Source organism: Amphiprion ocellaris, chromosome 13 (assembly GCF_022539595.1).
Source record: "Amphiprion ocellaris isolate individual 3 ecotype Okinawa chromosome 13, ASM2253959v1, whole genome shotgun sequence".
Lineage (NCBI taxonomy): Eukaryota > Metazoa > Chordata > Actinopteri > Pomacentridae > Amphiprion > Amphiprion ocellaris.
Window position 1 is genome coordinate 32,712,383 of NC_072778.1, and position 27,043 is coordinate 32,739,425.

General features: G+C 38.5%; 1 protein-coding gene and 1 long non-coding RNA gene across 3 annotated transcripts; both read left to right on the forward strand.

The window, feature by feature from the left end:
• Nucleotides 1-272: 272 nt before the first annotated feature.
• LOC111583182 (cysteine-rich and transmembrane domain-containing protein 1) lies at nucleotides 273-9,003 on the forward strand. The gene is made up of 3 exons (XM_023292147.3): nucleotides 273-432; nucleotides 5,024-5,330; nucleotides 7,959-9,003. Exons 2-3 carry the CDS (start codon nucleotides 5,042-5,044, stop codon nucleotides 8,060-8,062), a joined length of 393 nt encoding a protein of 130 aa, XP_023147915.1. The 5' UTR covers nucleotides 273-432; nucleotides 5,024-5,041; the 3' UTR covers nucleotides 8,063-9,003.
• A 5,132-nt stretch (nucleotides 9,004-14,135) lies between these two features.
• Nucleotides 14,136-26,643, forward strand: LOC129350289 (uncharacterized). Of its 2 annotated transcripts, XR_008603635.1 has the most exons (4): nucleotides 14,136-14,702; nucleotides 15,624-15,724; nucleotides 17,637-17,794; nucleotides 18,715-20,341. It is a non-coding gene; the product is annotated as an uncharacterized LOC129350289 (long non-coding RNA). The 2 variants fall into 2 exon arrangements; XR_008603634.1 differs by lacking the exons at nucleotides 17,637-17,794; nucleotides 18,715-20,341 and adding an exon at nucleotides 26,043-26,643 and having other exon boundaries at nucleotides 14,140-14,702.
• The last annotated feature ends 400 nt before the right edge of the window (nucleotides 26,644-27,043 follow it).

The following is a 27,043-nucleotide window of genomic DNA, read 5'->3' on the forward strand; positions in this document are numbered from 1 at the left end:
TTACTGATCCCACAGCGGGGAAATTTACAATGTAACAGCAGAAAATGATTAACATTTGTTAGTCACGCTCTGTCCTTGTTTCATGTCGTCACTGGCCTGGTGATGTAGTTTAATCTTTCAGCTAGTCAAATGATCTGGAGTCATTGTTTTTCCCTGACGTCCCTCTGGTAATCGCTGTGGCATCTGATTGGTCGCTGCGAGCAACGCTCGGCTCAGCAGCCAATCAGGTGGCTCGCTGCCCGCTGGCACTCCCCGAATCGTACCCTTCAACCGACGTCACGTCCAAGCAAACGACGCGACACGCACTGGGTTGCTGTAGAGGGTCGCACATTGCGGTAGAAGATAGTCACAAACACTGAGCACTGACGGAGTTTCCTGCCCTGCAGACGTTGCTGTTTTTTACTAAACGCCGGGATACTGTTCGTTTTAAAGGTAAGTGGTCCAAACATATCCGTAACTTTTGTGTCTATGTGATAACGAGCAGAGTCACTGTGAAGTTCGGGGAAACTGAACGTTAGTGGACTGGGTTGTGGCCTGCAGGTGCCTTTTAGGTTTAGCTTTTGTTATTTGTTTAATAATTCTACTATTTTATTATCTTAACCTAATTATTCTTATGTTTATTAATACCAGCACTAATATTAGCAAGCTAGTCCCACTAACAAAATCTAATATTTAGCTATCATCAAACTAGCGCTAGCTTAATTGCAGATTTATGTTGTTAGGCTAAATGCCCCTTCAGTTTGTAAGATTTCTGTACTGTGAATTATACATATTTTTGTATCAGCTGTCTTCACTTAGCTTTTGTGTGCTCTAAGTGGGTGTTTGTGTGAGATAACTTGTTGTTGTGATTCTTTCTAATTGGCTCCAATGGGGTGTCATCATATTCTCACAGTCTTATCTCGTGATGTCTCTAGACATGGGGCAGTTAACTCTTGCTGCCAGGCTACAGAGCTGCTTTGTCACACGGATAACTCAGCCTGTGTGCACATAGTTTCAAAATAATGAACCTCTTTCAGCTTAAACGAAGTCAGTAGAAACCTGTTTTCATTTCTGCCCCGAAGGCCATCATTTCAGGGGTTAAACTGAGTGTTTTTTGTGTTAACAGGCAATACTTCTGCAGAACATGCTACTTTAAAGTGGACAAAGCTGCTACACTTTCAGTGTATATCTCTATCTGAATAAAACTGGAATTACTTTGTTCATATTTGTTTTCCTAGTACCCTCTCTTCTACATCTGCTGGACATAGTACTTTAAATCTGACAAAACAGGTACATTGCCTGGCCGAATAAAATAGCTTGTATTTGTTCTTCCAGTATCTTCTCAGGTCATTGTGCAAATATTTAATTATAAGGATGTTAGCATTTGGAGGTTAACAATGGCTATTGTGTTAACAGGGAGTACTTTTGTTAGACATATTACTTCGAAACTGACACAACTGGTACATGGCCAGTGTACAAATACAAACCAATTTTGGTTGTTCATGTTTATTGTCCCAGTTTCCTGTCAGCTCATTGTACATTTATTTTATGATCAGAACTTTGGCATTTATACCTTAATTGCAGCTGCAGTAAAGCAATATAAAGTGTAATTAAGATTTTAACTTCCTTAGTCAACAGAAGTAATGTCTTTATAGAGGTGTATAACTTTGACCCAGTTGTGTTTTTTTCGTAAAAGATAGTTAAATGCTGCCATCATGATAACACATTAGTTTGTGAACTGACTATGCCATTTTATTTCTTTGTCAGTATCTACTATGGTTTTTAGTTCAGTGGGATTAAAGGGTCCAGAAAGGTCTCAGGTGGTCTGTACATGTGTGTGTCTGTATATGATATTAGCACCACGATACTGTTGTGGAAACAGTGGCTGAGCTCACTCACCTCTTCCTGCCATTCAACAGGGGAAAAACAAAGCACACGCATAAAACTGCCATATGGCCACGTAGCAAAGACACACTGAGCAAGCCCTAATACGTGTCAACTGTAACTGTAAATCGTTTATCGTCAGAACTTAATCTGATAGCACAGTCTAGGGCAGATTTACGTGGGGACAATAAAAGTATGGTCACCTAGACAGAGAGTGTTGATGGTGGATGTCCTTATTGGTGTCAGATTACTCATTATTTGTAAAGTCCCTTTGAAAGAAGCCCTTTCTCAGCCTTCAGTCAGTAATCTAACACTGTTTTCACAAAAGAAGAAGCCTAACTATTAACAGGAAGAAAGAGAGCTCTAATAATAGACCTTTTCTCAGCAGGCATTTTGGCATTTCATTGCAGAAAGAGGACAGGTGCAATGAAAACATTCAAACCGAATGCATTTCATTAGGTGAGCCAGTTCGAGGGTTGTGGTATTGTGCATGCTGGCCAACAGGCGTGACAAAAGCAAATCACCAGGGATCGTTCAGTTCCTCCTGGAGCACAGTAACCATAGTTACAGAGGCTGTGTCATCTGTCAGCAGCTTTAAGAGCACGTTCAGGTGGTGAAATGGCCAGGTGAAAATGTCGTTTGACAAACAGCACACAGGGAAGCTTATTTGTACATTAACAGTTGTATTACTTACAATTCCCCTTTGGCTTGTGTAATCTTAACAGTCTCCTAGTATTTAGAAATTAGTTGGAATGTTCTTAGTATCTTATCCTCAGGTATTACAACACCCAAGAGCCACTATTTAACCTGTTACAAATGTTATTAGGCAATTAGAGATACTTTGAGTCCAGTAAATTCAATATAATTTTCCCCAAAACAGATAACAAGTACAGATACACGAATTGGCAATTAGCTTCTGTGTGTTGAGCTATAACTCTTGACAAAATTCAGCTCGCAGTTACAGCAAAAAATTGGACGTGGATGGAGAAGATGAGCAGACAGGAGCTGTACAGCTATTTAGATGTTTTCAGGGTAAATAAAAAACGTGACAGAAGAATCCTGCCAGGCCAAGCACAGTTGCTGTTCTCCATCTGGCCCACTTTCCGTTGTTATGGTTGTTCCGCATGAGCAAATCCAATGATGAAGGCTAGCATGGGGGTTTGTGATGGGCCCGGATCTACTTTATCAGAAGCCATTAGTGTGTTTGAGAAATGTACTTCCTTCTCATGAGGTCTGGGGTGGAAAAAATAACATAAGAGATACTACACTAATGACTGTGTTTTCTATGTGGCTGTGTGTCAGTTTGCATATGTGTCATTTGTTTTTTCCCCTGTTAAACCTCAGAAAGAAGTGAGTGATACTTTCAAATTGAGCTAGAAATTATAACCGTATCTGTATAGACAACAGCTTAAAAGTAATGGTTTCTTGATTTATTTTTTTTTTACATATTGGTTTCACACAACATTTGTGTGTTTCTGAGTGAGACAAACTTTTAAGTGTGAAAACACAGCTGGTACGGGCCTGTATGGCCACAGCAATCTTTTCCTCTCTTCCCTATGGTTCATTTCATTAGGCTCAACCTTCACACAGTGGAGCTGGCTTCTCTATTTGTAAAGTCTGTGTGTGAACAGTAAGATAATAGTGCTTATCTCTGATGGACTTGATGTGGGTTGTGATTGACCATTGAATCGTAAGACACCCTCTGCAAACATTCAGATATCGTTCTGTGCTTGTCTTTCCTGTGTGGCCGTGGAGATTGTGGTTATTTGCCATGTGAGCAGAAGCATAAAACGCCAGGAGACAGGTTTAGGGATTAAGAGAATATACTATATGATGTATGCTTTTCTCTCCTGGGTAGTAGTTAGATCTTTTTTTATACCTGTCTGAAAACATGGTGTTTTATCAGGACTCAGGGGAATTCATTACCTACCTGACTCTAGAGGCTACCCAGCCATCTTAAGGGGAAACTAATAGGAAGGCAGGGCATAAAGAGAAGTGTGAGGAGATGAAAAGGGGAAATATTTTCTGAGTTGGAAAGAGCAATGAAGCAAGTTAAGAGAGATTTGCTAAAATTTAGAGATTAGTCTTTGAGAAAGAACCAGAATACAATTTGATAACCTCAAAATGTCTCTATTTCTGTTTGTGTAGTACGAAAGTCACTATCAATGTAGACATTTTAGGTAGAATTATTCAAGCCTAGATCTAAATACACATATATAAAACTATTTTATTTTGAGTCATTTGACAGTGTGCAAATGGTATTTTTTTCTGACTTAGAGAAAAGGTTAAAAATCTCATGGCTGTGTTTAGAAAGGGGCTAAATTTACCCAATTTTGCACAAAAAGTTCTTGAAATCTTTAACCGGTGACAAATTCTGTTCCACTGAGTTGATCTACAGCCTAGTCAGGTGTGGCTTTAAAGGACAATAATCAAGTAGTGTGACTAGTACACAGACACTCCTTTGACCAGTGATTATAAAATGCCACCTTACAATGCAGCTTTATTCAAATGACACAATGCCACACATGACAAGAGAATAAGATATGGACATTAGCTGCTGGTACATCAGTTTAGGACATGTACAAGCGCTTTAATGTGAGTAAAACTAACATTTGTTGTCTAAAAAACTTTCAGACAGCATGACACAACAGATAAATTTTCACATGTTGCTCAAGATGGATTTCTGCATGAATGGAACTTGTGAATTACACAATCTTGTCCCCTAAAATGTCCTGGAACAGTGAGACATTTCACAAGCCAGTGTAAACAGACTCATTAACTGTATGTGTCACACGTGTGACTCGTTACTGACATTTGATTTCTGTTTCATGACCATCCTGTCAATCTGCCTGTTATCATTTAGAATATAGTTCACACTTGGTTGTTTCATGACATCCATTCTGTTGAAGAGATGCTGTGTAAGAACAACAAATATGCATTCCCCTTTGTTAAGAAGATAGAGGGTAGAAACAAGATGTGCTCACTGCTAACATGTCATACTTACTTGCAGTGTTTTGTATTTGTTTCCCGTTTAACATTAATACTAGCATAGATAAACATGGTGCATATGTGTAAATCCATGTCTTCAGTATGTCCACTTGCAAACAAGAAAAGTGCCACTACTCACACTATCACTCCTGTCTTTTCTTATATTTTATAGTAATTGTTGCACCAAAAGATGAATTTTGAGCAGCCCCCTCCATACCCAGGCAATGGCCCAACTGCTCCAGGCTACCCAGCCCAACAGGGCTACCCTCCTCAGGGTTATCCTGCACAGGGATACCCTGTGAACATGGAGCAGCCTAATCCAGCTTACCCTAACTACCCTGCGGGACCAATGGGCCCTGGAGGTCCTTATCCTGGCCCCGGACAGCCTCCGTATCAGGGATACCCTGGACAACCACAGTTTGGCTGGCAGGGTGGACCCCCTCCTGGACCTATGTATGGGGAGGCTCCTAAAAACACAGGTGGGTGGTCACACTCAACATGTATGCAGGGCTCCAGGCTAACTTTTTCACTGGTAGTACCAGTGTGTTCAGCTTTCTCATTTCGTCACACCTCCCAACTTGTCACATGCAACACACATCACTTGCTGAACATTTTCTTATCAGTGGACACTACAATTTACAAAAGTTCCTGAGACACCCCACATTGCAGGCTGCGGTAGCTGCTGCTTGGTAGCTGTGGTGTGCTCAGACAGGTGTGTAACCAAAAATTACTTTGAAAAGAGTTAAACTAGGGCTTTCTAATGTCAAATTTGTCCCAGATGAAACAAAGTGATTTTTTTCTACATGCAGTCTTTTCATAAAATGCTTTAACATTTGTACATTCTGGACATTTTGCATTTTATATTTTATTATTGTCTATTTTTGTTTACTACACAGTTTTGCTTATTTGTATTTTGGCAGGAACTGTACTCTTTCTACTGTAGCAACCAAATTTCCCCTTGGATTAATGAAGTTTTCCATCCTATTCTATTTCTATTCTAAGAGCGGGAAAAACAACACATGTAGGTGTGCTGTGGAACAGTGTGGTTAACAAAGTAGCTGCCTGTGCCGTTTAGAGGAACACACAGCAACACAGCTTAATGATCACCGCATACTAGCACAATGCGATCAGTAGAAATTTTAACTTGGACACTCAAAAAAAAGGTCGCAAATGCAATCATTTTGGTCGTAGTCTGGAGCCCTGGTATGTGTGAAAAATTACTTAGAAGCAGAATGACTGGAAGAAGAGCTTTGCTGAAAGACTTGTTTACTGGGAATAGGGTTGCAGGGCAGCTTGGGAGATTCTTAACAGACTGCTGTAAATGGTATGGCGAGGGTCATGTGACCAAGCTGAGTCAGCACAACCACTAGTGAGCTAATCTGTTTGCATGTTTACTGCTTGGAGACCAGTAAAGCTGACTTGTTATTTATGTTTTTAAATGTTCTGGTGGAGACATTTCAGTATGTAATGATTACTGAAAATAGCATTTGTTGTCTCATACCACAGTCAGTTTAAGCCGTGTCCTGTTATTATCCTGTTTTCTCCAGTTTGAATCACAATTTGCAACATCTAAATAGAGGTGAAAGAATTAAGAAATGCAGGTTAATTAAAAAGTTTTCTCTTGTCATAAAGAGACTCGGAAACTTTCCTGGAACAGCTCACCGTATATGTACTTCTTTACCTTCTTTTAGTGTTGTAAATTAGTCTATCAATGCCCACAGCTTTCTTCATTGGTTATGTGACCCTGCTTTGCAGATACTAGCAGTTTGTTAAGCCGTTTTTTTATCAGGCCATTTTCCCTGATGTAATTTGATAAGTCACAGTAGGAGAAGCTCAGGTAAATAATAAAACTAATGAGACTGACTTCCATTTAGCTGCTTAGGTTTCTGAAAATCCTTACAATCCTCACAGCTGGAACAAAGATATTTTGCATTTTGCTTGAAAACAACTTAATTAATGCTCTATTAAAGTAGTTGTTATTGAGTCTAATCAGTTCACCGGCAATCGTTGCAGCTCTGTCTGGGAATGGAAAATGTTGCAACTTTTGGTATACAGAATAAGCAATTAAGGATTCAAAAGTGAGAAGTCAAGCCAGGCTTAAGATGAAAGGTGTGTAAATGCAGTAGCAACTCCCAACTGAGCATCCAATAAACTGTAGCACATGCTGTGAAACAAAAAAACACGTTGTAAAATATTCAAAATGAATATGCAAAAAGAACAGCCTTTTGTGAGGAACGTAGTTAACACCTTGATGTTTTAAAGCAGGCACCGAGGTGTTACTGCTCTTGTAGCTGACTTGAGATAAGATTCTTCTGCTTTGATCAAAGGAAAATGTTCTGCTGTGAGATTCTTGCTGAGTCATTTTGATAGCGCTGTTTATTTTTTTAAATATTGGCCAATCATTAATCAGCTCTTTGTTGTTTTTGCTATCAGCATTCACTTTGATGGTTCGGAATGGTAATGGAGAGCTACCTTCACTTTGTCTACTGACCAAGAGCAGGTCACCTTGGTAACATGCCACATAGTCTGTTAAGAGCTGGATGAGTGTTTGCCTCCACATAAATGATTAATCACGAGGAAGGGGAGATGCATTCGTTCAGGCCTGTTGTTTGACTTGTGTTTTGTTCCTTTGGTGGGAGCAGCTGTTAAACCTCATGTATGTCCAGCAGAGACCTCTCACAATTTTAATTTAGATGCACTGACTAAAGGTGACATAGAGCCACCGCAATACATGTGAAGTAAAGGGAGATGTCTTGTTTAGGCATGGAGGTATGTAGTCCTAAAAGATCTCATTTTATCTACCTCTAAGCAGCGCTAATGCTACTCAGCTGTAATGCTGTCTGATCATGGCTCTGGGCTGCCATGGTATTACCATGGAGATGTGCCTCCCATGATGAACGTAATTAGAGGAAAATCATATCAGCCGCGGTTACACTTGAACTCACTGCCGGAGAGTTGACAGTATAATTCTGGGAATTATCTCTGGTTTTGTGCAATTTACGGAAAAGAAATCACTAATTGCTTTCATGAAATTATCTTCCATTCTTTTGCCCTTTTCTCTCTCATCTTGTTAACCCTCCCAAACTCTTCTCTTTCCCTCTCTGCAGTGTATGTGGTGGAAGACAGGAGAAGGGACGACACAGGAGACACATGCCTGACAGCCTGCTGGACAGCTCTGTGTTGCTGCTGTCTCTGGGACATGCTGACATAACGCTATTCCCCAACTGTTCACCCCCATTACCCTCTTGCCCCCATTTCTGTGCCTCGAACCCCATCACCCCCTTCCCCCCGTCTGCCTTAAACCTCGCAACTACCCTCCCATTTCCTCTACAAGTCCTGTACTCGTTCAAAAATGAAAGCCTTGATCCCATATGGAAGCCTCTTCCCAGAGCCACTCACTCTACCGTGATGTGAAGGCCTCAGCACTGACTGACTAAACTGTTCAGGGTTACGCTGTTGCAGCTTGTAACTGAGCTTCTAAACTTAACCTGAATCTCAGGCTCTACACTGAAACTGTGCACCTACACCTAACAGACACACACACCAAAGTAGATACACAACACGCATGCATACAGTATACTTGGATCTCAGGCTCATCTGGCGTGATGCTCTTTGGCACTTTATGATCATTACCTCTGTAAGATAACACTCCTGCCTGCCCCCCTCAACCATCTCCAGCTCTCCCTAACCCTCCCTTCAGCTATGCTGTCTACAATGCCCAAGGACTACCCCCTTATTTCTGGACACCATACCCAAAGGCCACCAAGACCCTGGCTGCTAATGAGCCACGGGGTGCTCTTAAGATGCTGATGCTTGAAATGTATCCCTTTAATTTGCACACAAGTTGTTTTTGCAAATGTCTGTCTTCAGGTAGAATCATACGACAATAAATGGAATGCATTTTTAAAGACGACAGTGATTTATGTTTGATTACTGTTAACATTTGATGGCCACAATGTTTGTTTTTTTTTCTTGCTTATCTTGATGTGAAAAAATGATTCTAATATTACTTTTATTATCTACCTTGGAAATAAAACTTAAAATGTGAGAAAAAAAATGAGGTTGTGATTGCTAAACGTATGAAAACCAATTTACCCATTAGATGCAATTTGCTTTAGATGAGTCTTGCATTAAAATAATTTATTGCCATTATGAGAGGCTTTGTCATTTTCGTTTGTTGTGGATTGCAGCATTATATATGTAATGAATGGTGTGTGTGTATGTGTGTGAGACAGATTACAGTGGAGTATAGATCAGTTTACTGTAGCTGTTGGAGCCTGGCTGGATCCATTCAGCTATTTTTAACACGGCAGCTAGTGCAGGATTTTGGTTGCAACATGTCTGCCTGCAGAGTGTTCAATTTTATTCATATTGCAACAATCCAAAACCTAAGTCATCTCATAGCACTTCACATAGTAAGGTAAAGACCTTACTAATTTTAAACAAAGAACAGAAAACCCAACAATCCGAAGCTGCCTTTAGATTCCCTATGAGCAAGCGATCGATGGTGGGAAAGAAACTAAAGAAAACCTTCCCTATGTGTTTACAAAATGTTTCACAAGTGTGAAACTAAAAAGAGGAATAACTTTAAACTGACGAGGGTTGATTACAGGAATTGTCATGGCCTTAAGGAAGTGATGTTGAAAAATAAGTAGATTAACTAGCAGTCCATTGTTTTATGGTATGACAATAGAGATACAATATCATTTTTAATGGCCTAATTTTTAAATTGGTAATTTGGTAGAAGATGTACTCGCATGATATTATAGGTTTTTAACTTGAATATTTAAGTTAGTCTGGTAAATAAATATATGTAGTATATACACCCTGCAATGTCATATATAAAGTAATAGGAAATAATAACATTTCAGCCACTTACCATGATTCAGGTGGAATTATTGTCATTTACTATTTCCTGACAGGCACCAGTTTTCAGGTACTTTTTAGAGAAATTTTACATTTCCAACATTGGCTCAGTTAAGTAAATACTATGCATTTATATATATTAAATTAGTCTTTCAAATGGGATATGAAAAAGTTCAACTAATTACATTTTGCTTTTGGAACTTTTAAGTACTTTCTGCTATTGATTTGTGTGCTTAAGTAAATTACTTAAACTTAAACTTTACTTAAACTTGTAAAAATTAGCCACTTGGGGGCAGTAGAAACAAGTTGTGAACATAATTCCCAGATTATCTTTGACATCGATATGGCACATTGTTGGAACAACCTGGACACCTGTTTGTGATGATTTGGAGAATGTAATACTCACTTTAAGCTGATTTTGTTTTGTATTTACTCCTGAAGAAAATGCATCCGGCTCCAGCGGTGGAAGAAATATTCAGATCCTTTACTACAGGGAAGTGTCACCACAGTAATTTAAAAATATTCCATGACAAGTAAAACACTAAATAAAAAGTCCTGCTTCAACAAATGTACATAAGTATGAGCAGCAAAATGTAGTTACATACACAACCGGTCAAAAGTTTTTGAACATCTCAATCTTACCATTTTTTTAATTGTAAAGGATTCATGTTAATGTCTCACTGTACTCTGAAATGAAAGTATAGAACAAATAAATGAATGAAGTTTAAAAAATCAATTTAGAAACCAAAATATATTCAGAACTTTTGACTCATCAAAGTAGCCACCTTTTGCAGATATAACAGCTGAACACACTCGTGGAATTCTTTCCACAATGGAAATCAAATATTCTTCAGAAAGTTCTTCCAACTCTGTAGCAGACGTTCCCATAAATGTGAGGTTCTTGTAGGTTGCTTTGCTTTCATTCTTCTGTCCAGTTCATCCCAAACCTGCTCCATGGGGTTTAAGTCTGGAGACTGTGCTGCCACTCCATGTTTTCAAGCTCACTATCTTGTTCTTTTTTCCTAAGGTAGTTCTGTCATAGCTTGGACTGATGTTTTGGGTCATTATCTTGATGCAGGATGAACCCCTGACCACCTAGAACATACCAGAGGGAACTGCATGGCGCTGCAGAATGCTGTGGTAGTCGTTTTGGTTCAGGGTTCCTCTCACTCTGTACAAGTCACCAACCCTGGATCCAGCAAAACAGCCCCAGACCATCACACTTCCTCCTCCATGTTTAACAGTTGATGTCACACACTGAGGAACCATCCTTTCTCCTACTGGATGGAGTACAAAAATCCTGCATGATGAACCAAAGGGGAAGTCTGGGTTAGAGTCGAGGTACACTTTGCCATAGGCTATGTACTGCACCTGGATGACACAGAGTTAGTTCGCTTTTGGTGATTCTTTGCTCTTTGTGTCACGGCAATGCCAGATTTAAAGTCTCGCTGAAGGGTACTTTAGCTCAGCAGAAGCCAGAAGTCTTTATTTATGCACATTTTACATTCCCAATCAGAACCAAAGGTTTTTCAGTTTTGGGTAACCTTACCTTTTTTAACCTCTGGCAGTTCATCACTTACCTTTGTACCATTTCAAGTTATTCATTGGAATTGAACTGTTTGAATTTCAATAAAAAACTGAAAAAAACTCGGACATTCTAAAGCATTTGACCAGTAGTGTAGGTCATAGAGATACTGAATCATTTAAACATTTATTGACATGAAACCATGTGAGAACTTGAAAGGTAGTGATTTTATATTTGGTAGAGCTGTTCGCAATTCATTGACATCTAAATTGGATTCTGAGCACACACGGTTCTTTGTAAAACATTAAGCTGAAAAGATTGTAAACCACTGGTTTAATCATTACCAGTGTGTTCTATTTATAAAGCTTGTTATATCATCCATTGCTTAAAAAAATCATTTAGCTACAAATGCCTGTCGAAGAAATGTAGTGGAGCAGAAAGTACAATATTTCCCTCTCAGTGTAGTGCAGTGGAACCACAAGCAACCATAAAATTAAAATACTCAAGTGAAGTACCTCAAATATTTACTTAAGTATACTTGAGTAAATATACTTCCACCTCTGTTTGGCCCTTGAGCTGTTAAATGTTCCACTAGTCAGCACTTCATAGGTTTTTTACCTGTTCTTATCTATGAATCATAAAAAACTGCCTCTTGTAGCCAGTGAGTCAAAACTGAAAAGTTGGAAGCTGCACAATCAAAACAATCAGTTTACACAGTAAAAAGATTTCTTGAGGACTACAGTGTCGGGTGACAATAAACCTCTTTGCACTGACTTGTCATTAGGGAGAAAGCCAGATCAAATTTCATTAACAATCGTTGACATGATGTGCCGCAGTGAGCCCATTGCACAATAGACCTTTTTCACAGCGGACATTTTGACTTGTCACAGCAGGAAGAGCACAGGTGGAAATAACATAAATGGTGGATGAGTTCCCTTTTTGTGTCCCGACAGTGAACAAGCATGCACACCGGCAGGAGCCCTTATGTGGAATGCAGCCATCATTAATACACCTGTATTAAACGTACAAATGTGTGGTGTGAAAAAGGTCCACACTGAACACTAGAAGTAGCTCAGCTAAATGGCTTTTACAGTTTTCTAATGTAAGCAATTTCACCTGTGCTTCTCCAGTGTATACACTGATCAATCATGCTGAGCGTGTTCATTTTTTGAGACAGAAGACAAACTACTACTCTCCAATTAAGCTGTTTATTTTGTAAATATCAGTGTCTCAAAAGAATCTTGTACAAGGACCTTTTCTGTTTGGAACAACCTCCCAGAAAAGGATAAAGTCTGATATGAACAGGACGTTTTATACAGTATGGTGAAATGTGATTGGTTAGAAAACACAAACATCTAATTCAAATATTGAAATGTGATTGGCTAAAGGTGGGGATAAACCGTGGTTTAGACTTAGTTCTCCCATTAGTTGGTGCACAGATATGTCCATATCTCTTGGCACACGATTCATCCAATCCCCAGGAGCCTCACCCTGTAAAAAGAACCCTCCTGCAAACTGTTTCCCGCTTTCTACCAGTTAGTATTATTGCATTGTTAGCTGAGATGTGATGCAGCCTTACCATTAGTGGTATTTCATAGAGAGGATTATTATGGTTTCCACCCTTAAACAACCTTGAGTTAGCAGTTTCATTACAATTAGTTGTTACCTTGTAAGGAAATAGGAATGTGCTGTGTATCAAAGCCAAAACTCTATCTTTGTTAGTGTGTGCATGTGCAGAAGAAGAAACATTTTTTGTAAGCGACTGTAACTTTCCAGCCTGACCTGTTTGTGTCCATCAGAGCTTGGAGTTAGAGCTTAGCTCCATCTCTTCCCTTTAAAAGGTCAAGCACAACTCATGCATTCATTGCACATTAAATGGCTATTATTATCAATATTGTAATACTCATTTGTAATATCAATTTCAGTATTCAGTTAGTAGTACCTTAAAAAAATAAATCCTAACAATCACAACGTTAAAACCAGACAGGTGGAGTCAGTACGATTAATCATCTTGTTAAGATGCAGTGCTCTGCTGGGAAACCTGTGGTGTTACCTCAACACTACCACCCTTCTAAATATGATTGCAGACCAAATACGGGCCCCTCAGAAAAAAACTGCACAGGAAGAGGTTGAGGAAGACAACCAAGAGCCCAGTGTTCAGTGCCCCTCAAGAGGCCCACTGTTCTGCCCTGCAGTAGAATTTCCCCATATTGATTTTTAGTAGAAAATGATGTTGAAACGGGATTTTTGTATAGAATTTTAGTGTTTGTCACACCGTGAGAGGAACCGGGTGCTGCTGCTTCTCCTGCTGTTTTTATTTCAATGTTGTGGCCTTGGACAGCACTTGTCTATCAGCACTTAAGTTGTTTGACTTACCTTTTTTTGTTTGCAGTTTGTGCTTTGTTTCAGTTTTACGGTGATGATAAAGGGAATCTTCATTAACAAGTAAAGTTATGCCTTGAGTTTGAGGAATCACACCGTTAGCTAGCTTTCTACATATGAAATCAGAAAACTCATAGAGAGGACAGTATACGGTCCTTGTATTTATCTGGTAATTGGATTTTCCGTTCTGAAACGGGTATTAAACAAAAAACGAGTGGTTATTTGATCTTCGTTTTAAAATACAAAAATTAAAACTGAAATACAAGGCGTTTTTCCTTTTCATGATCAAAAAGGGATGTACGAAATTTTAAAAATGCTTTGATTTTCATTTTATATTTACAATAACAAAAATAAATAAATAAATAAAATCAGTAAGAGACAGAAACAAAAAAAGGCCAGTTTTTTTTCATTTTCTGAGACCAGAAGTGGTCATCAGCGAGGGTGGAGCCAAACGACAACAAGATTCTCAGAGGGCGGAGTCAGAGAGCAGTCATTGGTCAGACCATAGCCGCGACTCCACAAGCATCTACTCGGCGCAGTACGGCTCGGCTCGTCTTTGTTTGCGAGCGTTTCCATATGGATTAGCGCATCATACCAGGCACGATTTTTCGTACCTTCTCGGCTGAGGTTCCAAGCGAGATGAAGTGAGCCAGATGTGACGTCTACATAGTGCAGGCCACTGATTGGACAGGAAGTGACGACACAGGAGAGCGACTCCAGCACGAAAACAAAACCGGCATTAAAAAAAAAAAAACTGTAAACAGCTACGGTGTGCATTGCTCTTCACGGAGCTCTCTGTTCTTCATAATTTTAATATGACAGCCAGACCTGTACCGTGGGTGAATGAAGAGGTCGAGACTTTTCTGTTTCTGGTGGCGGACCAAAGAATACAGAGGGAGCTGGACGGAGAAAGTTTATCAGGAGGTCTCTGAGCGGATGGCCACCCACGGATACAGTAGACTGTATATAAAGAGGACAGACAGCGCGCTAGCGTATCTAGTCTGCTATATATATCTATGGTCGGCACGTCTGGTAGCATCTCTGGCTGCTGTTGACCTTGTTTTTGGAGTAAAACACGGTAAGAAGATAGATACTTCTAACCTGTAGCGTTATTTTGTTGTACGTTAAGTCAGCGACTTGTGAAGAGTTGTGTTTTGTCGTGTTTGAGCAGTTGGTCCAGACGCGTTAGCTAGCTAAGCCGCTAAGTTAGCTAGCTAAGCGGCTAAGTTAGCTAGCGGGCTAATAAACACAGGTGGCTAACTTACCGCTGAACACCTGTGTTAGTTGCTGACGCAGAGGTCTGTCATTGTTAGGATGACCTTCTCAACCTGTATTTCTCTGCTGTGTATTTTAGCTTTTAAAAAAGTTATTTTACTTTAAGGTTAACTGAAACCCGTTGAGCTGCACTGAAGTTTAATATTCAGCTGGTTTGAATTAAACCACGCTTAACTTAACATTGCGCAACATTACCTCTCTGAATCTCCATAATTTCATTAAATTCCTTCTCTCTTCCACTGCTCAAGTTCAATCCAGTATATAAAATGGCATTAATAGTGAATAAACTAACAACCAGCCATTGTATTTATTTATTATTGCATGCATTTGTAGTAAAACATGAGTTGAAACATCCTACTTTTGGATCTAGAACTGCACAAGCCGTTCATTTTCAGTCACCTGACGAGTTAAACTCCCCTTTTTGTGTGAGGTTGAAACAGAAAGTCTGACTTAAAGAAAGTTGTTTATAATTTGTGATACCTGTTATCTCTGACTGAGGCTTTAGTTTTTGTTGAGCCGATTTACACGTAGAAACTTTGTTCAGGAAGATTTCTCAGTAGCTCAGAGGACAGGCTGCTTTTTACACAACCTTGTAAGAGAATGTCTGTCAATGCTTTCAGCAGAATTTAGAAACACAACACTTCCTAAACAGATATTTTGAGGCTGTGAGGTTGAACGTTTGAGAGTATATCAGTGTGTTTGTTTGTGGTCTTTCTGTTTCTAGGTGGAAGCTGAATTAGTGAGGATGACTCCTGCTCCTGTCATCTCTAAGCTCCTCACACATCTTTACCTGCACATGAGGAAAATCACTCCTGTAGAATGCAGGTATGTTTGTCATTATTATAAAAAGATGTTGCCTGGTGACCTGTCAGAAACCCATTATACAGAGTCAGCCAAAATAATGTTTACACACATCAGGAAAAGAAAAACTTGCATAAATATTTCAATACCAAATTTATTCAGACATCACGAGATTAATAAAAGTTATCTTTGGCCTCTACAATTACAAGAGGTGCTCAAAGTGGTGGCCACTGGCTTCCAGACATTTCTGTTGTGTTGTAGACGTCACTTGTTGATGCTCCATTCATGAGGGTAGCGCCATCTGTTGGGAAAACATCGTACAACAGGACACAGAGTTATCGTGATTTGATCAAACTTAGAAAGAGGAATCTATATGTATAGAAGTACTTATACAAATGAAATATTTATAAAAGTTTTTCTTTTCCTGATGTGTGTACATTATTTTGGCTGACTCTGAACTTAATGAGAACAAAACTGTCATTTAATTGTTGCTCTGAAAGCTTCTTTAGTGAAAACCAGCTGGTGTTCTGCTTTGAAACAAACTGCTGTTGAGGTCTGTGTTTTTAGGTTTAACCCCACAGTTTCTGAATGAACTGATAGTTGTTTTTTTTCCTGATCAATGTGGACGTTATAATTGATGGTAACATTTACTGATCATATAATCAGCATGACAATATAACAGTATAACATTCTGACCACCTGACTAATACTGTGTTGGTCCCTTTATGCTGCTAAAACTCCTCTGACCCAGTGGTTCATCAGAACCTCTGGGGATGTCCTGTGGATTCTGTGGATCCTGTGGGTTGCAGGGTGGGTCCTACCTAGACCAGGCTGATCCTGGACCATCCCACAGATGCTCAATCAGATCTGGATGTGGGGAGTGTGGAACCCAGGTGAACAGCTTAGCTCTGTCGTGTTCCTCAGACCACTCATGAGCAGTTTCAGTTTGTCCTGCTGAGGGTGGCAGCTGGCATCAAGGACTGCTGTTGCCATGGAGACTAGGGGGTTGTTTGTCCTGCAGTGTTTAGGTGGTGGTACATGTCAAACATCCACATGAACGTCAAGGTTTCCCAGCAGAACGTTGCATTAGAACAAGATGATGGATGTTGTTCTCTTCAGCTGTCAGTGGTCAGAATGTTGTGGCTGATCAGTGGATCTGTCTGCCTTTACTCTGACATCCAGAGTTATACAAAAGTGTAGTATGTGTGCAGTGCAGAAGAGATTTACTTTATTGTATGCATTTTTTTTGTTTTTTAAGGGAGAGCATTCTTTTTATCCCCCTGAAGAAGACCTAATCTTTCCCTTCAAAGGATAGTTAATTGTTACTACGGCTTCCATAGCGGTCTCATCAGAGAAACTCATATCCATATACAGATTTTTATTAATTCCAGGGCTGGTTCAGTAAAGATTATAATCACTGTTCCCTCTACGCTGCGTGCGTGCGCAATTGCGCACTGCTGACACGGTCTCCGCGCACAGAAAATCTGCGCTGCGCACAAAAAGAAAATCCAACCTAAATTGTAAATAAAATAAACACGTAACAATTCATTCTGTGCTATTTTTCAATGTGAGTCAGTGAGTGACCAGTGACTTGCTGCTGCAGCCAATGATGCGATTCACATACGTATTTACCATAGACTGTATATAATGGTATTTACGCAGCTAATCAACGTCATTGACAGGCGTCCTTATGTGCAGCTACCGTTGCTCTCATAGATATGAATGAGTAGATAGGACACGCCCCTTTGAGCTGCATGCTACGGCGAGGCTAAGCTAGTGGGGGAAAAGTTTCAGTGCATTCTGTTGATGTAGACAGCGTGAAAACAGAAACAACAAGTATGCCGGCTCACTGTGCTGCATACAATTACACACTTCTTTTTGATATGTTGTGTACAGACTTACTTACTTCTCTGTCTACTTTTCTTACTCCATGTAGGTTTCCCAGAGACTATGGGTTGAGGAGGAATTGGAAGTTTGTCGGCTTAGACCTGGTGTCATTCCATCAGTGTTTAACTTCCCGGCTCATCTTGGAAGAGTACGTGCCAGAAAGACCACGACCAAGCAGCCTTGAGATCTTAGCAGCGTCTCCCTGAGGTGGGTATCAACAGTGTTCATGGTCAGGTCTGTGGTAATCCCATCAAAAAACAAAACAGAAAAAAAATCTAGATTATAAATCAACATGTAACCAAAGCACTCTGTGTATAACGCCATAGTATAGGATGTAGTTCAGAAAACGTCAAAGTATAGTATGCTTTACTCAAGAATAACATAGTATGGCCTGTAGTTCATAGTACAGCATGTTGGCAAGAAAAAAAAAACAAAACAGATTATTATGTGGTTCAAAAAGCGCAAAATGATAGGATGTTGCCTAAAATTGTCATGTATGATATGTGGTTCAAAAAATGTCATAGTGCAGTATATTGTCAAAATAGTATGTAATTCAAGAAAACAGAGTATAATATGTCATCTAAAAAATGCCATAGAATAATAATTTCATTGCACAAGTAAAAGTATAGTAACTTTTAAAACTGTTCGAATTCTTATATGTTGCTAAAAAAAACTAAAATAAACATCACAGTAATATGTCAATTAAAAAAGCCTATAGTATAGCGTCGCCCAACAAACATCAGAGTATAGCATGTCGCTCTAAAAACGTCACAGTATAGCCTTTAGTCCACAGCTGTCAGTAGGTGAGGAGCAACACAAAAACAGTCCAAACGCTGGTTTCCAGATGGTTAGACGAGAATTTATTTGAAAGAGGAAGTTTACAACAACACAACATGTGAGGGGGTTAAAAACAAATGGGTGTTAGTAAAATAAAAATAAATAAACAGAACTAAAAGTGAACTTGATGTTGACATTGATGGGCATTCCAACCAGGAACAAAGTAAAAGATAATCAATACAAAAAAAACTCTTCCTGTTCCCCTCTTAAAACCCAAAAACACACTGCAGTAGCAGCCTAAACTAAAACTACCAATGGGTTCCCTGTTTTCCTTTCTGAACAATTCAAAGGTCCCTCTCTATCTCCCCACACATCCACCAACCACTGGAACACATCTCCAAAGTTCTGCCGGTCCAGCTCAGCTTCCCCTCAGAAGAAGTGGCGCCACCTGCCAGATGAAGGAGCCTTTTGAGAGGCAGCTGGCATCGTGATTGGACTGTACTTTGGTCTGTTCCAATCCAGCTTCAGCTCCAGAGATGGCAGGCGGGACGAGTCAACGGAGGCCGGGTGGACGAAGGCATGCAGCTGAGTACAATCCAGAAAACAACAGAGGAGGAGTGCAGTGGCCCAGGGCCAGAACAACCAGAGTAGCATCATATGTGTCTTAGAAAACATCATAGTATAGCCTTTGGTATGAAAAAACGCCATCATATACATCGTATATTGTACAAATAAGTCAAAGGAAAGAGATATACATTGTAGAATTGTAGTAATTGTGGGCTGACTGATTTACTGATTAGCAGTATTTTATTTTTGACTGATTTACGGTAATAAATACATTAAAAATGGTGCTACTTTGGCTCTGAACCTTTATCTACCTGTGGTCGCTCTGTCTTCTGGAGTGATTTGATTGGTTATACATCGCGAATAAAACTCCTTTAACATCTGTAAACAAAAACGTATCAACAAAGTTTTCTGTTAGAGTTTGTGTTCTTCTAAGTTTAACTCCAAGATTTTAAATACTTTCATTTACTGCAAATGAATATCTACTCCAAATGTCTCACTAATAATCATTATCAGCCTTAAAAACCCACAAAACACCCCTCTATACTCGACCACACTTAGTACAGTCCGGTTCCCCCTTCTATAAATCTGCTTGGAATCTTCCACTTCCTGTTTGTCAAAGTGGCCTTCTACCTGGACAGGTTTTGTTGGAGCTCATGCAACAAACATTTTGGGTAACTGCACTTTAATATGGATGGATGACACTGAATTAGAGTCTGTTTTAATGAGACTGAGTTAAGATGTGTAGCTCTGTCATTAAATAGGAAATTATTTCTCAGAATTCACAGAGAAAAGTCTGAAATGTTTGCTAGGTTAGCGTCCCACATGTTCTTTGGCTCAGCTAAAGCTAACTCTCTCCAACTTCTGGATCTCTTGAGTTACTTGTTAAAATATCTTGCTAGAGGTGCTGAAGCTCAGAAAGTCTGAGATGTTTGTTCAAAATAAGCTCATTCTCAAGTCTGATCTGAACTGTCCTCTTTTGTTTGAACTTTCCCTAAACTTAGGAGTTAATGACAGAGCAGCACATCCAGACTCAGTCTCATTTATGTAGAGATTAAACTTCAGTGTCATTCATTGATGTTAAAGTGCAGTTTTTCAAATGTTTGTTGCACATGCTCCCGACCAAAGCAGTCCAGGTGGAAGACGATGTGAAGAGAAAGCTCCAGAGGATGAATATCACACATTTACGTTGGAAATAAATGTCCTTTAATTAGACATTGTCATGCAAAAGTTGGATTTCCCTTTAATGATGTTCAAATCTTTGTTGAGTGTTTTGTTGATGTTGGTTTCTAAATGTTTTCTGACACTCGGCCCCAAAGATTAAAACCTTCTACGGCTCACAAGCTGCAACAATTCACACATTATCAACTATCTTTCTGACTAAACTAAGATAAAAAGTGAAAAACTGCCTGATTCCTGCATCATGAATGTAAATCTTTTTGGTTTTTATGACAGTAAACTGAATATATTTGGGTTTGACATTTTATAAACCAAAACAAGAAATGAATTACTAGAGAAAACAATCAACAGATTAATGGACAAAGAAAATGTGTTTTTCAACATATATGGCTGAATTACTCCAACATTACAAGATACATCCAATTTTAATTCAATTTTATTTATATAACACCAATTACAGGTCAAATTGTCTCGAGACGCTTTATTTTTATATATTTTTTGTCATATTTAAAATATGACAAAATAATTTTAAAGCTCGACTAATCCAATTTATTATTTAGTTTTTAAGAGACTAATCGACAACTAAAATAACTTTCTCCACTAAAACTAATAAACATGAGGTCAAATAGAAGGAAGTGTTTTAAATACTGCAGTCCCACGACGACAAGAATAAAGTTTGTCAGCAAAAACTAAATCTGCTGATGGATTCCATTATAGTCCTAATAAATGATAATAAAGTGTGATACTAAAGGTTTGTGGTACTAAAAATCTCCAAGATATCAAGTTGAACATCTGGATGGAGGCTGATAAAAGTTGACCTTCCTTCATTTCTCTGGAGCGACTCCATGGATTTTATGGATGGTGGTTAAAGACCTGCTCTTCTCGTCGTCTTTCTTCTAGTTGCTGTAAAAAGTCAGTCCATCCTGGCTGACTTCAACACCTCTTCATGACAACTTGTTCTGCCTCTGACCTGGTAGAAACTCCAGAAACTTGGGAAAACCCGTGGAGACTCGAAGAACTCGTGGAGACTCGAAAAACTCGTCGGGCGGGGGAAGGTGTGGTGGGTGGTGGGGGAGTAGAGGGGGGAGGCCGCCACCCACCTCCCCGCCCACTCTCCGCCCACTCTCCGCCCTGACTCCGCCTTGGCTCCACCCATGTGGTCACTTCAGGAACTACGATGCCAAAGGGACGACGAATTTATTTCTTTTCATCTGATCTGTAGCTCAGTGAGTTAAGGATTTGCCTATGGAGCTGCAGGTCGCTGGTTCAAGACCAGACCCTTCATAAGTTTTTATGAAAATCCTGACAAAGACAAAGAAAGAAAACTGCCAGTGGCGGGTCTCGAACCTGCGACCTTCCACTTGGTAGTCTGTCTTCTTATCCCCTGAGCTATTTGCTCAGATACTAATTCTTCTTTTTTTTGCGCATTTATCATCTATTTTTTGTCGTTTTCGAGTTTTTTTTTTAACTCGAGTCTCGACTCGACCGTTTTTCTCAGGAGGTTGGACTTCAGCCTTTGTTCTGGAGGGTGGAACCCTCAGTTCCAAGACTTTCCAAGCCTCCAACCCTCCCGAGTCCTCAGGACCTGAGCTTTCACACAGTCTGAGGGCTGAAATTCTCTAAGTCCCACAGTAGTTCTCTGTTAGATTTAACTTTCAGACAGTCCAAGGACTGATATCTTCTAAGTTCCTGAGTAGTTCTCTGTTCGTTTGAACCTTCAGACAGTCTGAGGACTGAAATCTTAAAAGTTTCTCAGTACTTCTCTGTTTGTTTGAACCTTCAGACAGTCTGAGGACTGAAATTTTAAAAGTTTCTCAGTATGTCTCTGTTAGTTTGAACTTTCTATTTAACAGAAGCCTTACAACTTGTGACCATGAGTCTTGATTTCACATTTAGACCATCCGAGTTCTTCTCAAACCTTCACCTGTGGGTTTTTAGAAATCCTCAACAAACTTTGATTCTCTTCACTGAACAGTAAAGTTTGTGGAGATCAGAAGGTAACATTAGTTTGATCCATGCCTTCAACTAGTAGTAGACTTTATCTGGAAAGCAGTTTTCTGAAATGAGTTCTTAGTAAATCTGTCCACAATCAAACCAAGAACATAGAAAGAGGAAATGTTTGAAGAAACAACTTGATATTTTCATTTCAGACTAGAAAACGCTTTAATACCTTTATCTGTTTTTGCTCTTTTTGATAATTTTATTGTTTCTTCTGTTTAATTTGATCTTCTAAAATTTAACTGGTGCCCTTTCAAAGGTTTTATCTTTAGTTTGATTCTTCTTAAATGTTTAGTTTTGTTCTTTTCTCACATTTTATTCTGTTCTAATGTCTGATCTGATTTCCAAATGTTTTGTCTTTTTAATGTTTAATTGTTGTTTTTTCAAATGTTTTATCGGCTTGTTTGAAAAATTTCCTTTTCTTTCCCAATGTTTAATTTTTTGATTAAATCTTTAAGGTTTTTCTTTTTAAATGTTTTACCACCTTTTGATGTTTAATTTTCTTTTTTTAATGCTTCATTGTATTTTCTGTTTAATTCCTATTTAAAGTTTTATTGTCTTTAAGATTTAATTTTCTAATTAAACATTTAATTTTTTAATTAAATATTTTGACTTTTAAAGGTTTAATAATCTAATGTTTTGTATTTTTCTAAATGTGTAATATTCTTGTGTAATTGTATTTTTAAAATGTTTAATTATCTAAAATAGTTCATCTTTAATGTTTAATATTTTTGTTCAAATTTTTTTGTTTAATTTCATAATTATATGGTTTGTATCTTCCATTTTATTATCTAATTAAATACTTTTTCTAATATAATTTAATTGTATTTAATGTTTAATTTTCTTTTTAAAAGTTTTATTATATTAATTTTTTTCCCTTTGATTTAATTGCTTTTTTACTGTAGTTTATTTCTTTAATCTTTATTTTCAGTCAAGATTTTAACCCCAACCTTATAAATGAAACAAACCCTTAAATCACAATGAAAATACTTCTGTTGTCACAATCATGAGTTAGTCAATTATTCAGTTTATCAATTCAACTTTATTTGTTTAGCACCTTTCACACAGATGACAAAACTAAACAAGCAAAGAGAAAAAAACTGTGCTAAAACTATGATTAAAACTCAAAAAAAAAAAAAAAAAAAAGATTTAACATGGTAATAAAATATGTTGTGTCCAGGGGATGGAGGGAGTTTATTGAAGTCTTCTTGGGCTCACATAGGAAATCATTTAAAATATAAACTTGATATTCAGTCTAAGGAAACTGGAGAGCGACAGAAGAACCAACAATATCTCCTGTTTTCTCCTTTAATGAGTCGACTCTTCTTGTGCTTTCAGACCAAAGAACTACAGACTCTTCACAACCTGCTCAAACTCTTGGTACAGGACCTCACCACACGGGTCAAGAAGGTTTCTGTCTCATTTCTACTCTGAAGCTCACCTTCTCCTGCTCAAACTGCTGACAAATGTTTCTGCTGCTCTAAAGTCTGGTCTCCAGAACTTCCTAAAAACTTTCAAAGTCTCTTCTGCTGCAGGTTGCTTTGTAGAACTGTTCCAGAAAACCTCACTAAACCACATGGAGGAGCCTCAAGATAGTCGTCCAAATGAAACCATACAAAAACCAAACTAGCACAACCCAAACACTAAAGTCTCCTGCAGCCTACCAGAGAAGCTCTGAGAACAGAGAATCAGGACAGGAACTCTTACCTTCTGGACAACCAACGTTGGTTCACAAACAAGAATACAGAATGTGTCTGACCAGAAACCTCTAAAGACTCACTACAGCCAAGATAAAGACACAACTCAGCTGTACCAAATCCACTAATCACTGCACACACTAGCACCATGTGCTAACTGTGGCTAAAGAACCACATTTACCAAGACAACTATCCAGTACAAATCCCTAAAACACACCAAGAAACACATTAAAGACGATTTTACTGCTGGAAGCTGCAAGCCAACGCCTAAAGAACAAACTAAAGAAACTGAGCCAAACCCGGATCAGTGGTGAAGAGAAGCAGAGGAAATGTTTGTCTGCAGCCACATAAAGCAGGAAGACACTGAGCTGCTCAGGTGTTCCTGATAACACCAAGCAGCCACCTGGACAGCCAATAGGAACACAGCTTACTGGAAGTCCAGAGGGCTGGGCTAGTGAAGGAAATTTAATTCAAAGTTGAAGCAGAAAGTTAATAAAGAAAGTTGAAAACCACCTTCTGATCCCTGAAATCTCTGAGTTTTCACACAAAGAACACCTGAACATGTCAAACTGGTTCCATAGTAGAACCATCATTGTAAAAACGTCATAGTATGGTGTGTTGCTCAAAAAACATTAGGACCCGGCTGTCAGGGGACAAACATGTAAGAAACATGAGAACAGAGAGAACCCAACCAGTAGGTCACAGTTTATCATCCCCCAGTCATCTCCTGAAGTCCATATGGTGAGAGACATCAGTATCTGGTTGTTCATTTACCAGAGGATGCTTATAATCATGCTGATGTGGTCTGTACTCTACAGTATTTTAGTGACTCAATAAATGCCTAAGTTGTTTTTTTTTAATGCTTTTTAGTTTTTAAAAAAACATTTAACAGCCTATATGTGATCAATAAATGGCCTTTGCCTATCTTAAGAAAAATTCACTCAGAACTGTGATATGTTAACAGTACTAAATAAATCAATAAATACATGCATACACACAAAAATAAGTTAATACATTAACTGTGTTAAGATTTAGATTTTAAAAAAAGTTGTTTATGTTTTTGCAGAATCCAGTATTGCTCACTGGTTGGTCATTACATTTTATTAGTTTGATTTCACTGTTTAAAATGATGCCACCTCTTTTCAGACAGAACCTGTGATAATAAAACAATACAAAATTTTTAGTTCCGTGTTAATAAAGCACTTAAAGCTTTAAGTATGGCTAAATGCTTTTTTCAAAATTAAATATATCACTCCTTAGGTGGTAGTGGCCCCAAGTTCAGTAAAGTTGGAAAGATATTCACAGATTCAGACTTTCAGCATCAATAACTCATTAGATATAGGTTGTCAAAACATAAACGGTGTCTCTTTCCCATTGTTGCAAGGCAGACAATGTGCTACAAGCCCAGTTTTATCAAAAGTAGCTGTCTTTCAAGCTACAGGAATAACATTGGTGTCTATGGAGTGAACAGGGTCCGTCTGCAATTTGCAAAACCACTGCAACAGTAAAGAGAGACAAATATTCAATAACTTCACTCTTATACATTGTAGTGTCACTAAAATCACTGCAGCCTTCAACTGGCTCCTGTTGACAAAGTGTTTTAACAGAAATGTAAATGCTGTAATTTGATTCTTTTAATGAACCATGTAACTTGAATGGATGTGATGCTGGTGTGACCACAGTGTACACGTCTGATGTTGCTCACAGTGGTCCAAGGGACGCTCAGGGAGTTTGTGTGTTTGCTCACACTCATGAAAAATTAGAGGGAACATTGATTATAATAATAACTACATCAGATAATTCTTGGTCGCAGTTGGAATTTTGCAGACTGAGAGATGGTTGAGAAGGTTTGCAGTTCTTGTTTTAGCAAAATATGTTATAATAGAAGATCTTTATTGTCATTGTACATGAAATTATCTGCAAACCAGCAAAGTGTATCAGTCTGAGGTATCTAAAAATAAATAAGTAAAGAAAAATGCTTCTAAAGCCAATAATAAACAGAATATTTTGAGGGAATATTCTAAAAAGGAAAGAAAAGCTCCATTCTCACTCCTCTCAGGATAAACTGTCATTAAAATTGACTTTAAATTTAGCTTCAACACGAGATAAAAACATTTACTTTCATTACTGATATTGTCAAGTTTTAATAAAGTTCATGCTACTTTTATAAAATGATGGAAGTGAATAAATTGTATTTCTGTGATCTGTGTTTGATTTCTGTCTTTTCTCCTGTCATCCAGATGTTCAGAGGGAGATGATGCCACATCTGGTCCAGCAGATGGAAGGTCTTGAAGTTCTCTGACTGGCCTCGACTGAAGATGGTCGTCTCACTGGATTTAAGGTTCAGATGCTCAGTAACAAACTCCACCAATGAGCCAACAGGGAAGCTTTAGGTTTATTAAATGTTGCTATGAAGGTTTCGCTGTTTTTCTTTGTGAATGCAATGTGCTCCAACTGAAACTTGAATTAGAACTTAGAAGTAAATCTTTCCATCTGAAAGGATCCAGTTGCATTAATAACCTCATAACATTCTAATTTTTATTCCAGTCTTGGTTGGAAATAGAATTTCTGTTTTGATTCAGGTAAAAACTGAACTTCACAGCATGTTGGAGCAAAACAAGATGAAAACTGTGATGGTGTTGGATTGTCAGACCGTAATGTTGCAGCTCAAAGCAGCTTTTCTAGCTCAGTTCATTCTGACATTCAGCTATGAATCAACACAGCAGATGGTGATCCATGCTGTGGAAGTCTCACATCTCCTGATTTAATGGAGCTGCTTTACACTTTTTACACTGTTTATTCACCAACACTTTATTTAATAAAAGTCCCATCTAGTTTTTATGAGGAATATGATGTTTTAATTTCTCTGTGAATAACTGCAGTCTAATGCAACAGCTGGAGTTGTAACATCTGTCCTGATATTGATCATGAAGTATTGATCAGAATACTTATGGTTAGCAGTCATCCCTGAAGTTTTACATTAAAATCTGTACTTGTGTTGTGAACTTTGGTAAGAAGCAGAAACGTTAGCGTTGCCATGGATACATGAGTGTTAATTTCTGTCCATGTTTCCATTTTGGGAAGTGCAGTCCAGTTCCAGAATGTGGAGGAATTTAGTCTCACAATCACAGACAACAAATATTATCTGAAAGTCGGGTTATTGTTGTTTATCAGCACAATACAAAAAGATTAATGTTAGAAATATTCCAGTTAAGACTCTAGAATATCATGATTTATGTAA

Bases quoted from the DNA above. Each gene is read 5' to 3' on its own strand.
- LOC111583182 (XM_023292147.3), top strand. From the start codon at position 5,042: ATGAATTTTGAGCAGCCCCCTCCATACCCAGGCAATGGCCCAACTGCT. The intron at 5,331-7,958 runs GTGGGTGGTCAC...CCCTCTCTGCAG, and splicing joins GGAGGCTCCTAAAAACACAG to TGTATGTGGTGGAAGACAGG.